The 14,753-nt window shown below is 36.3% G+C and overlaps 1 protein-coding gene across 39 annotated transcripts in view; it reads right to left on the reverse strand.

Moving 5' to 3' along the window:
- The window catches only part of LOC108716985 (disks large homolog 1), a 116,524-nt gene that overhangs the window by 10,919 nt on the left and 90,852 nt on the right, over positions 1–14,753 (reverse strand). For 17 of the 39 annotated variants that reach the window (XM_041563285.1, XM_041563283.1, XM_018263618.2 and 14 more), the window contains 5 exons: positions 14,393–14,495; positions 12,012–12,126; positions 10,991–11,167; positions 10,481–10,550; positions 6,535–6,634 (listed from right to left, as the gene is read on the reverse strand). In XM_041563285.1, coding sequence (XP_041419219.1) covers positions 6,535–6,634; positions 10,481–10,550; positions 10,991–11,167; positions 12,012–12,126; positions 14,393–14,495 — 565 coding nt within the window. Of the gene's footprint in view, positions 1–5,934; positions 5,969–6,534; positions 6,635–10,480; positions 10,551–10,990; positions 11,168–12,011; positions 12,127–14,392; positions 14,496–14,753 lie in introns of all 39 variants that reach the window. The other 22 variants (XM_041563287.1, XM_018263624.2, XM_041563281.1 and 19 more) reach the window with 2 other exon arrangements.

Genomic DNA, 14,753 nt, shown 5'->3' on the forward strand with positions numbered 1-14,753 from the left:
AACACTTCCAGGAGAAGACCGTTTTCCTTTATAGTTACACAGGAAATTGTGCTTGGTTACTTAATGTAGTGGCTACTTAATGTGGTGGCAATATATTTTTCTAAATGTATCAATCAAATGAATAACAAATTGATCTAAATATGAAAATGCAATCAAATATATGTTGGTGATACTTTTCTTCTGTATCTAAGTATGAAAGGAGCACATTTAGAAAGTATGGCTAAGTGTAGGTACCATTAATGTGGGGAACTTTACCAGAGGGCAATCTATAAAGCAAATTTTCAGGATAGAGCATGGGAAGTGTAATATTGGGAGGCCCATTTATCAAAGGTCGAATTTCGAATTCATGTGAATTTTTTTCTCTCGAATATACTCACAATTCGACTGGGAGGTTATTTATGAAAACATTTGAATGTCTAATATTCGATCAAATGGTTCCGACCCAAAATTCAACTTGTATTTGATTCGTACAAATATTTTTTTCTCCGGAAAAAAAAAAACCCTTGAATGTCAGGAAGGATATTAACATCTCCAAATGGCTCAACGGACCTCTGCCATTGACTTGTACATGAACTCGGCAGGTTTTAGGTGGCGAATATTCGAATTAGGACAGTTTCCACTGTGGGGTGCTTAAAGGAACAGTTCAGTGTAAAAATAGAAACTGGGTAGATAGCCTGTGCAAAATAAAAAATATTTCTAATATACAAAAATGTAATGTGTAAAGGCTGGAGTGACTGGTGTCTAACATAACAGAACACTACTTCCTGCTTTTCAGCTCTCTAACACTGAGTTAGTCAGTGACTTAAAGGGGGGGGGCACATGGGACATAACTGTTCAGTGAGTTTGCAATTGATTCTTAGCATTCAGCTCAGATTCAAAAGCAACAGTTATGACTCACATGGCCCCCACTCAAGTCACTGATTGGTTATTGCCCGGTAAAAAATCAGTGGAAACCAAGAGCGCAGCACAGCAGGAAGTAGTGTTCATTTCTGTTATGTTAGATCCAGTAATTCCAGCTTTTATAAATTACATTTTTGGCTAACCATCTATATTAGAAACATTTTTTATTTTGCACTTTTGTCTATTTACCCAGTTTTTATTTTTATACTGAACAAAGAATTACCAGCAGTTCATCATACTTTGTTTTATTTGTGAATGATTTTGCACCAGTTCTACACAATGTTATACAGTATTTATGTTTTGTTTAGAGCACTTTATAAAAAAAAATTGCTATAGCTTTTTTATTGCTGATGCAATAGTGAAAAATGCATAATGAAAGATTTCAATTCTTGTTTTTTATTATACTGTATTGAATGTATCTAATCTTTAGCCTTATTTAACAGATTTGCAACTGGCACAAAAATGTATTAAGATCAAATATAGCATTTCCTGATCACATTTTAATCAATGTTTAGTAAAGCTAATGGAAAGGTATTTATGGAAAACAACATTTCATAAAATGTTAACTCAAAATGTGCTTTGAGGCAAAGAGATTAATTTGGCACCAGTGCCTTTATACCATACTGAATTTGTGAAGACTGTGTTCTAGAATCTACATCTTGACTGTAATGTGCATTTTAATTAGCCACTAACAGCTACTACATATAGTGATAAACACAGTAATGTTCAGCATTTAATTGGCACTGTTAATTAGCAAAAGGATTACAAATACAAACTTCTCGCCAGCTATGTAACTACCAACCATATGTGGGGTGCAATCAGATCTAACAACAATTATGTGCATTTAAATGATACCTTTCAGAGGCTGAGTGAGGTAAAAGTGACAATTTTCAAACTAAAAAAATAAATAAAAGGGCAGTGTAGCTCCAAATTCTAATGCTCACTATTCGTTCTATTGATCCCACTGAAATATTAATAGAAATATATTATAAACAGGTTCTTTAAAGGGGTTGTTTTGCTTTTTTCAGTTCAGTTGTTCCCCAGAAATAAAGACTTTTTTCAATTACTTTCCATTTTTTTTTTATAAATGTATTATTTGCACCAAGAAGAAACACGTTAGAAGACAGAATGAAACATGCCAATATAATTGTATATAAAGCCACAAATATGAATTACAGTAGGTCCACATATTCCTCGACCATCCAGTGATCAGTAGTGTAGGTTAAGCACTACATTACTTTAAATCTTGAACAGTTTACACTTCCTCCCCCCTCCCATCCTGGAGCCCCACAACATTCCTCCAAAGGTTGTTTCATATGGAAGAATATTATGGCATTAATAGGTATTCTAGTGTGCTGGAGTTCCCCCTAAAGCAGGGGTCAGCAACCTTTACTATCAAGAGAGCCATTTTGCCCACTCTTCCATAAGAAAAATATTCTGGAGCCGCAAAACATAACCCAGCGTATAAACTTTTAAAAGTTTTAACCTTTTTTTAATTTTAACTTTTACAAACAGAATACAAGAAACAGAAGTGCAGTGTGTTTGTGTGTAGGCCTACTTTGAAATAAATTAAACAATGAATAGCCCTATTAAATGCTAGTGTTCTCATCTTGCTGCGGCTCGGCCTTGCCTGTCACTCTTGAGACGTCTATACAGCCCTCACACCTGCTGGCGGCTTCCTGAGTGTGCAACAGTGGTAAGCTTACCGTTCGCTTACCGCGGCCGCATACTCAAGAAGCCGCCAGCAGGTGCGAGGGCTGTATAGACGACAGGACAGGCAAAGCAGCAAGACCGAGCCACAGCAAGCAGGATGAAGAGCCGCATGAGGCTCCGGAGCCGTGGGTTGCCTACCCCATGCCCTGCCCTAAAGTGTTTCTCCCTGCTAGTTCCTCAGCCATGTATTTAGGTCCAACGCTGACCTAGGCACTGGACCTAAACAACCCCCACGTGACATCACTTCCACCAACCAGCCCGGCCCCATATTCCTCACACCCCCCGCCCTCAAAACCTGCCGCGCTAGGGTGCCTTAATATAAATATACCCCTGTTTACAGTTTAATGTTCTTGTCTCTGGTATTTGAGTCTGGCAGCTCAGTAATTCAGGAGCTGATTCTTAACGGTTACAAATTTGCAACATTTAGTTGATACATTTTTCAGCAGCATCTCTGGAGTATTAGCAAATATTGTATCAATTCTAACAGCTGCCTTTAATGAAACTCAGGGATTCTGCTCAGCAGGGACAAAGATAACAAATAAATGCATCAATTAAGAACAGTTTACAGGGTCGGCAACATCCCCTCCCAGAGCTGCTTTAGAAGATGAGAAATAACACTTTACACTTCTATATTAGAAAAATGGTCACACGTGGAAAATAGGAAGTAACTGCAAAAAGTATTTATTTCTGGAGAACAATCTAAAACCAACTAAACTGTATTTGTAATCATTTGCTAATCAAACTTCTCGCCAGCTATGTAATAGGTGCATCGGCCTGGCGGTTTCAGTTCCAAAATGAATCAGTTAATAGTGCTGCTCCAGCAGAATTCTGCACTGGAATCAATTTCTCAAAAGAACAAAGGGATTTTTTTATATTCAATTTTGAAATCTGACATGGGGCTAGACATATTGTCAATTTCCCAGCTGCCCCAGGTCATGTGACTTGTGCACTGATAAACTTCAATCACTCTTTACTGCAAGTTGGAGTGATATCACCCCCCTCCTTTTCCCCCCCAGCAGCCAAACAAAAGAACAATGTGAAGGTAGCCAGATAGCAGCTCCCTAACACAAGATAACAGCTGCCTGGTAGATCTAAGAACAGCACTCAATAGTAAAAACCCATGTCCCACTGAGACACATTCAGTTACATTGAGAAGGAAAAACAGCAGCCTGCCAGAAAGCATTTCTCTCCTAAAGTGCAGGCACAAGTCGCATGACCAGGGGCAGCTGGGATATTGACAAAATGTCTAGCCCCATGTCAGATTTCAAAATTGAATATAAAAAAATCTGTTTGCTCTTTTGAGAAATGGATTTCAGTGCAGAACTCTGCTGGAGCAGCACTATTAGCGGATTCATTTTGAATTTTTTTTTATTATTCCCCATGACAGTATCCCTTTAAGTTTAGTTGCACTGATAGGCACACTGTAGAACTCAGAACAGCATCACAGAGCGGTGATTGCCCCCAAAAATGTGAAAGCATGAATTTTCATGCCAATAGCGTGCCTGTCACTGCAGCCACACACAGAAGCATGTAGGAGCAAATCTGCTTCTGTCTGCCTGCCTAAAAAACGCAGGCCGTATGGCCTATTTGCCCTCACCCATAAACTTCACTTTTATAAGTAGAGTACAGGTAAGAAAAAAGCTGGCATCTTTGCAATTTTTAAAATCAGAAGGTACTTAATGGATATACTGCAATTATTGGAAATAATAACTGTATTCCAACAGCTTCCTATAGACATTGATACACTTTCAGCATCGTTCCACTGACAGTCTGGGCCACTCTTCTTTTGTAAACAGTAGTTGAAAGATCGTTTAAGTGTTGTGTAGATTATAAAGGTGGACTCGCTGCTGACCATCTCAGAACAGTTGTTTGGTCTAACTAGGTCAATCCTTGCTCTTCGGGGGAGACCTAATATTCTGGCATATTGAGCTTCAAAACATCTTGTTAATATCCTGATTTCATGATGACATGCACACACTTTAGGCACCAAATTTCATGATTAACAAAGCAATCCCAAATGATCAATCCTCCTCCATGTTTGACTGTAGGACGGTGTTCTTTTCTTTCAAGGCTTCACTTTAACAGGTGTTTCCAAGAAATTTTAATTTGTTTCACAGGACATTCTCTTAGAGGGAATTTTGTGTTTTTATGTGTTTTCTAAACTCTAGTTTGGCTCTCTTATGCTTCTCTATCAGCAGAGTGGTCTTCCTATGTCCCCTATCATTCAGCCAAGTTGCAATAAAATGGCGACAGATGACAAGACATAGAACTGTTGTATCCTCTGTCTGCACAAGGTACAAATAGGGCAGCTTGAATCTCGTCTCTCATTTGCTCAACTTTCTTTCACTATTATTTGAACAAACCTTCTCTACAATTATTGATCAACTTTTCTTTTGCATCTGCATGTGGACACAGGAGCATTACAGCATTTGAAGAAAGATTTGTAGTTCTGAGATTGTCCATGTTTTCTTACATTTTTCTGTCTCTTCTCCAAAGGCAATTCTTTGCTTTTCCTTCTTTTCTCCATGTTCGCTATCGTATTTACAGACTACTGGCTGAATGTGTTTACTATATTGCAGGAACCTCAACTTATCAGAGGTGAGTTTACTTACAAATTAAAGGAAAATAATCACCAGTTTAAATCAGAATATTTCTTTCAACTTCTAAAAGGTAAAACTAATTTGGTCCAGTGCATTTTAGGATTTTTGTGTGGAATAAGATACAAAGTATTGCTTTTCACAGTTTTTTTGTATTATTCCACTGCAATCAATAAATAAGTACAAACACTTTTCTGACAGAACTGGTGCCAACTTGTTTTTCATTATATGGAAGAAGCGCAATGGTGCCATTATTTTTGGCCATAATGATATGGTCATTTGTTTTGCATATCATTGTCTATTTAAGATCGGAGTTGGCTTGATCTGCAGCAAAGCAGTTTTCAAGCTTCTAAAACACATAGCAAAAATGCACAGATGTGTGTCTAGCGCTTTGCAAGCTACGATGTTGTTTCTCACCAAATTACGGACAAATTATGTTCAAATGTTATCGGTGGCCTTGAAATAGCAACATGTCATAAAATGTGGAAACCCAGTGTTATGATTGAAGCCAGTTGTTCATATAGTAAACAATTCCACATACAAGAAACAATTGGTGCCTGACAAACAGACAATAAACAAGAGTTTAGTTTCATAAACCGATTGCTATTATAGTACTAAATATTATGGTATCTTCGAAATCACTAATAGGATATTCATTAGCAAATACAATAAAAGGTCTGCATATCTGGAGTGAGTTTTTTTTTTTTTTATCTTGGTCACTTACTCAGGCCTTTTGATCCCATGTCGTCAGGGATCTCCTGTGGTCCCAGAGAGCAAGCAAAAAACAAAGAGATAATCACAGAGAGAACATTTGTCAGTGATAAATTCAGAATGGTGCCATAGGGGAGAGGCATCTCCTTGCACAGTAACGGGTTAACATTTGAACATATCTAAATACATGACGACCAATTAAATGTGTGGTTAACTAATGCACACCAATTTTTGAAATCTTTGGTTTAAACTTCTCCACACCAATTGTCAACTATTGTGCTAGTGTTCTTAAATATAAACAGCTGAACTGAATGCTCAGTTGCAACTACTGTACAAATTGCAAATGCTGCCCATATTACAGTGCATGCTTTAAACTGCCATAAAAATGAAGCGTCATACCTGCACCACAATTACGATGCCACCAAAGCCTGCTTTTCAAGGATGCACTAGAATATATATGCAAAGTTTTAACTGTTAATTATTTGTTTTAAACATATTTTAATGTTTGTTTAATAGGACAACCAGTTACTGTTCTTGGAAACACCTCCACTGCACCACATTGCAAACCAGCAAGGCATTTAACTGCATGCCCTGCTACATTCTAAATACTTACGGTCAACATCACTGGTTTCCATTTCACTCTGGTCCTTGTTCTTGTAGAATGGAAATTTTCGGGAAAAGAGGTTCTTTTTACGCTTGTCATTGAATGACTGCTGAAGAAGAAAAGGAGGGTGCAAAACAAAGGATGTCTAATGTCTGTGTGTATAAGCCCTGCACTAGTAGATCTGTGGATGCTGACCAATGTTATTACACCATGCAGATTTCACTGAGCAATCATTAGGGCTCTGTGAGAAAAAAAGTTCTTCCTATTATTTACTATAGATTAGATAAAACTAAATAAGGTGCCTTGAATAGTTTTGGTAAAAGTTAGTCATACCTCATGCTTATGAGTAGCGGTATGATTTTGTGCTTTTGGCACTACAATGATTAAAATATCCAAAAGGAACGTAAATAGGTTATTAGGATGTATAGTTTACACTGGAAACTTTTCTAGAGGCCTTTTAGAGTAACAAAAGATGCAAAGTTATGATCTGTATAAAACAGAAGAACGTAATCTACAGGAGATGCAGGTTGCAAGCACTATAGACTTGCCAATTTTTTTCTGCAGGTGTACTGTTAAAAGTCTGCTCCACAGTCATCAAAACAGAAAGGCTCAGAAGGGAATAAAGAAAAACCAAAACAAGTTGTGTATTAGGGAACTGAGGATAATGGCTTGGGATCCACAAATGGAAAAATGTGTTATGGAAAGAAACATAAGCAGAATTATGTAAACGATATGTAGCTATATAAAACAAGCTCTCTTTTTTTTTTTTTTTTTTGCAACTTCTACACCCGGGAGGCAAGAATTCTCATTGTGGTCATATTTTTAAATTTAGAATTGCATATTTTCTAGCTATTGAAAAATGGTCTATGGGTTTAGTGTTGAAGATACAGTATATTTAAAACTGGAACTTTATATATATTTAAAACTTGGCACTTTTTTTTTCTAGCACTAGATATTATTAAAGCCCATATAAAATTAGTTGGCGTATTGTTTATGATTAAATATTGTATTTTTAGTATCTTAGAAAAATTGCTTAATGCTTTCTGAAAAGGTTTTCTGCTCTTGCCACTATTTTAGCAGAAATTCAGATGTAATATATATATAAAAAAAAAATCTCTACATCGAATTGGACCATTTATTACAATAAAAAAAAAATACCTGCTAAAGTCATTACTTGTGTACAATAAAAACATTTTGCCTAAAGAAATATTGAATTATTTTGTTTGCTTAATATTTTTTAGACCACCACACCGCTATGTGTGACCACTATGTACATTCTATGTTTCCAGTTTAGGATTATGAATTGCCTGACATAATACGATAATGTTTTCACAAGAATGCTAGACACTTAAAGGGTTAACTATATGCTAAAATAATCAATGATGTTCACAAGGTTAGAAAATAGCTATATAACATTAAAAGTTGGCCTTGGAGGCATGTTGATGGGGGAACATGCAGGGAATGTTAAAGATTAAGAAAAAAAAAAAGAAGTGTGTCTGGGGGATGTTATATACAAAACTGCAGTTCTATATCAATGGCAAGCGTAGTTTTTCCATTTCATGCATTTTGGTGCTGTTAGTACACAGTGTGTGTACAAACTGTTATGCGGTCAATGAACAAGGATATAACTTCATTAATACAGTGAAGTACAGTAGTTTGCAGCAGCTTACACTGCAAGCATTCACAAAGCATCTTCCAATATCTTCAATGTTTTGTTTTTATTGAACAATAACCATTCATTTAATGACAGTGACAATTAGGTTAAGAGCATTGTCAGAATCATGCAGTTTATTTGCCCATTGTTCACTAGAATTTTTAAATCCTCCTTCAATATGCTAGACATGAACAGGCTCAGTTCCTCCTTGCTTTTGTTATTGTAGTATCTTTTGGGATTTTCAATTAAACGTAAAGTTAAAATTAGATGAGGAGTAATATGAATGGATAGCTTTGAATTTCAACTTCCGTTATATGTTATACTTAAAACTGTTGAGAAACGGCAAGCTATTTGCTAAAGCGCAGATATCATTTCAGACATGCATTGCAATTTTACGCATGCAGCGAATGCCCTTTAACCACCTGCACCTTTCACATGCGCTAAGGGAAAAATCTTCGTACAGCACCAAGTAAATAAATAAAAAAAAAATGACTTTATTTAAATTTCTATGGCTGAACCTGGTCAGCAACGTTTCAGGTCTTTGTTTGTACTATGGGAACGTAGTTGATCCAATGACAATGCATAGAAGCAGAGAGAGAATTTGTTTATCTGTGGTCCCAGTATGGCATTCTGAAAGTTAAACCAGTAAATCAATGCTTAATAAATGCTATTGGCTTATAAAGATGTTTTTTACATTCCATGTCTATTAAGTGAAATGGAAAGGCAAAGACATTAAAAAAAAAAAAATCAGTTAAGATGCTGATTGCAGGACACCATCGGGCAGTGTATGTGGGTTAGCCTAAAGGTTCACCATTCTATGGTTCAACATCTTTTCCCAATGCTAAATTCCCTCAAACATGGTTAAGCTGACCATATACATCCATTTGAAATATGAACATATTCAGAAATGGAGGTAAAATCCTTGAGTAACTTAAAGTGGACTCTCTCCTGAACATGTTTAAAAAAATAAACAGATTCACCAAAAATACTAGTTTAATTTAAAGGGGTGGTTCACCTTTAAAGGAAAACTAAACCTCCCTTTAGCCAAAAGTCCCCACTGGCCCCCCTCCCTGCCTCCCCCCTGCACAGTGTTACCCCTGAATTGTGTCCCTTCTAGAAATACTGACCGCACATACAGAGTCAGTGCAGCAGATCTCACGGACACCATCTTCCAGAGCTTCGGTATTCTTCGGGTCTTCTTCCTTCCCTTGGGCAATTTCCATTACTTAAGGCGCTCACTTTACGAAGAATACCAAAGTGCCGAAGATGGGGTTCATGAGCTCCACTGACTCTGCATGTATGGTCAGTATTTCTATAGGGGATACAATTCTGCGGTAACACTGTGAAGGGGGAAGGCAGGGAGGGGGCCAGCGGAAGGGGGCCAGTGGGGACTTTTAGCTAAAGGGGCTTTTAGTATGTTATAGAATGTCTAATTCTAGCCAACTTTTCAATTGGTCTTCATTTCAATTTTTCTTTATCGCGTTTACATTATTTGCCTTCTTCGGATGCTTTCAAGCTTCCAAATGGTGGTCACTGATCGCATCTTAAGGAAAAAAATGCTCTGTAAGGCTGAAAATATGTTGTGATTGCTACTTTTTATTACTCATCTTTCTAGTCAGGCCTTCTCTTATTCATATCCCAGTCTCTTATTCAAATCATTACCTAGTTTCCAGGGTAATTTGGGCCCTAACAGCTGTATCACTGAAACTGCAAACCAGAGGAGAGTTGCTGAATCAAAAGCTAAATAATTCAAAAATCACAAATAAAAAAATAAGGACCAATTGCAAATTGTTTCAGAATATCACTCTCTACATCATATTAAAAGTTAATTTAAAGGTGAACAACCCCTTTATGGTTTAGGAAATGTTTTTATTTCTGAGCTTTCTCAACTGTTTTTTCACATGGCAATATTAATAGTCATGCTTTTTTCTGCTAAGTTGAGCAAACAGTTATATTTTGTGTTACTCTGATTCATAAATATGATTGCTCAGGCTGCCTTGTGAATTAAATATACCTACACAGACAGCAATGTCAATAAACCAATTTAATTTTTAGTGTTGCAAATGCTACATAGTAACTATGCCTATCTACACCTCGTGAGCCACATAGAGGCGCAATCGTTGTATGAATTTGAGTGTTTTCATGTATTCATTTTTCCTTGAGATTCTCTAAATTCTGTTTGTTCAGTAAAAGATACAAAACCAAGTTGTCAGAATACTGTAAACTGGGTCCACTGAAAACAAATATCTTCATGCAGTAAGCGGCATGCAATATTTAGGAAATATATATGCTGAAACTTACCCCTTTGTCACCTCTAGCTTTTGAATTAAATTTGACTGTCTTTAACCTGGCACGCTCTTTCTTTTCAACTCTGTCAACAAAGGAAAAAGTATTACTATCATCCACTTACAAATCAGATTAAGAATTAAGCAAAACGTATAAACATATCTAGATTGCCATTAGAAACCGCAACTACATCCAGTTTTATCACCTATATGTGTTGCAAAAAGTGCCATGCATATAGGAATATATTTATATTTAGCCATTAGCTCTTTAAAAAATAATCCTTCTATGTTTGTGGCATAAATTTCCTCTTGCTCCACAACATTGATACGAGTTTCTGACACACAATTCACATTTAATTGAGCAGTGTCTCCTTAGAATTAAGGAGCTTAGCAATGACACATTGTGCAAATTCCTTTCCCCACTAAAGGACCATTATTACAAAAACTGTATTCCTACTTAACGGTGATAGAAAATGACATTTACACATGATTTCTAGGCTCTTATGTAAATGAGTGTCAAATTTACCTGCGCTTGCTTGGAATGACTCCAATTTCCTCACTTTCTCCATCTGCTGTAACTTGACGTGCTTGCCACCATTCATCATCAGATGCATTAACAACATGCAGTATATCTCCGAATTTGAAGTTAAGTCCTTGGCTAGGGAGGCCACTGTCTTTTGTCTTATCGTAATCAAAAAGAGCCCTGAAAAAAAACATAAAACAATTTTGTCAGTAAAATGAGGCAAAAAACATTTAAATATATAGGTGGAGAGGACGTACAGAAATACAGGCAAATTGACCTTCAAACTTTAAGGGGCAGATTTATCAAAACGTGAGTTTAGAGCTTAAATAAAAACTCACCCCTGTTCTAATCATTCATATGGGTTTGTTAGAATTGTATGAAAGTTAGAACTCACCAATTGATAAATACAGCTCTAACAATCCAATAGGATGAATAGAAAGTGGTTGAGTTTTCATTTATTAAGTTCTAAACTCACATTTTGATAAAACTGCCCCTAAATGTGAACGTGTTTTTGGGATTAGGTGACATTTCATGTAAAAGTTCAAATGTATTAAAAAGTGTATATATGTTTTTCATTTGTGTAAAAGTGTGAGTGTGACTATGAAAATTGTAACAACTTTCCCAATTGTGTAAGTAACAGAACACTTGAGTGTTATAATAATTGAATGTATGTTGCAAACAGACTGCTGCAAGAACAATAATTAACACAGAAATTTGATTGATTTGGTTGGCACAGTTTGCTGCAACAGGGAATTTGCTTACAGTTAATAAACAAACCCCATTTATCACAAACAACTTTAAGTATGTTACAGAATGTCCTATTCTTAGCAATCTGGTCTTCTTTGTGTATAGGTTTTAAGTTATTTGCCTTCCTCTTCTGTTTTTTTAGCTTGCAAATGGGGGTCACTGAAACTGGCACCCAAATATATTGCCAATTTAATATACACAGGCACATAAATGCTATAAATATATAAAATAAACACACGTGACCTCATTTTAGCATTAGGCAGCTTTGTGTGCATACCTGACATATAATGATCGCTTCTGGCTTGTCCTCAGGGAGCCAGATCCTGAGCTAATGCTGCTATTCATCATCTGTTCCCGTAGGTCATGGATCTTGGCCTCAAAACGACTATATTCTAATAAATAAAAATATAGAACAAGATATAAACTGATGATCAGTCAAGAGTCATTTAGTCAAACTGCATCTTCGGTCAAACGTAATGCAAGGCACTTAAATGTTATGTGACAGTTTATTTACAAGACAAACAATAGAAACATAGTTGAGAGTAATTTGCAACAGAAAGACATTAAAAAGCTGCAGAGCACTATAGCATCTATCGAAACAAAACATTATATAGCATCTATCAAAACTGACTTGACAATTATAAGGCATCATCTCTACAGTACTGAACATAGAAGTATCCGGAGAGGCTTTTTGCATCATTATTTAAAACTCGGCACTGATGATGAAAGTGGATATATTGACAGATATATTGCCAGGAAAAACAAATTTTTAACAACATGGCACTGGCAGCAGTGTCTATAAACAGTATATTCCTAGTTGTATGATCATATTGGCATTTAAATACCAAATCCACAACTATTAAAATATACTTTTAAAGTAAAATGTCTTAAAAAAAAAAGGTGGAACTGCTACAGAAAATAAAACACGTCACAGACAGGATTTTTGGCAGATTGGAAAGGTGGCATTTGAATGCTCTCCTGGTGTTTCCATGGCAGCCCAGCCTACTGTGATAGAATACCTGATCATTGCTAGGATACCACTACAAAGAAAAATCACATGTAACACGTAGCCTTGATTTGTAATACTAAACCTCAGGTTAAATGCAGAGTGTTTTGACATAAAATATATAATATCAATTAGGCAATGTCACAACTAGAAGTCTAGAAGGAAAAAAAAATAGTGCTTTTAGCATGTATACATGTCTGCAATGTTTTGTGCTTTTTATATGCTGTAGAGCTTCCTCATTTAAATGTATGTCCAAGGACTGTGTCCATGGACCCACTGAGGGTTGTTTGGTAACTGCAAAACCCAGGGTGTGTGTTGTGTGTGTGTGTGTGATGATCTTCTCTGTTTTCCAATTTGCTTACATTATTTAATAAATACGCCCCTTTATGTTGGCAATATTGAGCTATAATTACAGAAGATGTGCAACTGATAGATTTGGTTTCCATCCATCAGAGAAAAAGATTTATGTTGGTCTATTTCCTGCTGTTTTAATGATATATGGTACTCAATTTGTGGTGTTAGAGGTGAACCACAATTGGGGGCCCCCACTCACTGGATAGATCAATGTATTAACTAAAGCAGCTTGCACTGCAAAATAGTAGAACGAGTATTTTGATTTGGTGCTTTAAATTAAACATTAACATACTGTTTTATCTATTTTGCTATGTCATTTTATGATTAACAGTGGCACTGTAGCCAGCACCATATTGTGCTTTAATAAATGGGGTATAGAATCGTGAGAGTACAGCAAAAATATGCCTCTTTATAAATCGCTAGTAAGAACCCATGTAAATTATTCAGTGTCTTTTTGATCTCCAATACATAAAACCACATACAAAAAAATAGAAAAATAGAGTAGTGTTATTATGCTATTAAATGGAACAAACTATCTTAGTACTGGCAACAAACTGTGTTCTTTTACTCTATAGAACAACCATTTATGGGGTTGCTATAAGTGCTTTATGACATCAGATTTATTGTCTGTAAAGCAAAAAAGTTTGATAACATTTAACATAAAGATGAATGCACCTTGTAAGAGGGAAAATTTTAATTTGCCGGTTTCTTTTCAACCTTAATATTTGGCACCACAAATAAAATAACTGACATTTTTTGAATACCTCACAGACATCCCTATATACTTCAAATGATTTAGATCCATCCCCTGTAAACACATCACTTCTGGTGATAGGTGACTGTGGTTGAACTGTAACAATGAATGACCACTAACCCATAATCTCATGCTATGCAGTCGAATATTTTATATGTTTCGTCTTTGAAATTACAACTAGAAGCAATAATGGTAAGATTGGTGAAAAACAAAGCAATATTCAGAGTAACTATTATGTATTCGAGTATAAGCCATCCCGAGTATAAGCCGAGGTACCTAATTTTACCTCCAAAAATTGGGAAAGCTTATTGACTCGAGTATAAGCCTAGGGTGAGAAATGCAGCAGCTTCTGGTAAGTTTCAATCAAAAATTTGAGGGTTTCTGCTCCCATTGGAGGTGCCGGCGTCTCGTCTTGGACGCCGGCGACTATTTTTGGACGCCGGCGACCGTTTTTGCGCTTGACCCGAGTATAAGCCGTAGAGTTTTTCAGCATATTTTGGGGGCTGAAAAACTCGGCTAATACTCGAGTATATACGGTAGTTACCTTCTGGACGGTATTGTGCAACAATGGTCACGGCCTGGCCAGCATTTTTCAAAGCCGTTGCTGCCTGCTCATGAGTGGCAGATCTGAGGTCAACTCCATTTACCTGCAAAATGAAGGTCAAAAAATAAATAAATAATATTTGAAAGAAAAAAGCACGGTTTTATTTTTTTTTGCCCTGAAGCCTTTTAAAAATATTTTTAACATTTTAATATTCTGCACATGGTCTTCAAAGGAAACAAGAGAACCTTCTCTCCTTTACATAAAATACACCCGTTAAATGGTTTTAAAAATTAGTGGTGAGCACAACTTTCCCTTGTTTGTTATAGTTTATTAAGGAGCAGTGGCCAGCTTCAGGTTGTAG

This window comes from Xenopus laevis, chromosome 5L (genome assembly GCF_017654675.1).
Source record: "Xenopus laevis strain J_2021 chromosome 5L, Xenopus_laevis_v10.1, whole genome shotgun sequence".
Taxonomy (NCBI): domain Eukaryota; kingdom Metazoa; phylum Chordata; class Amphibia; order Anura; family Pipidae; genus Xenopus; species Xenopus laevis.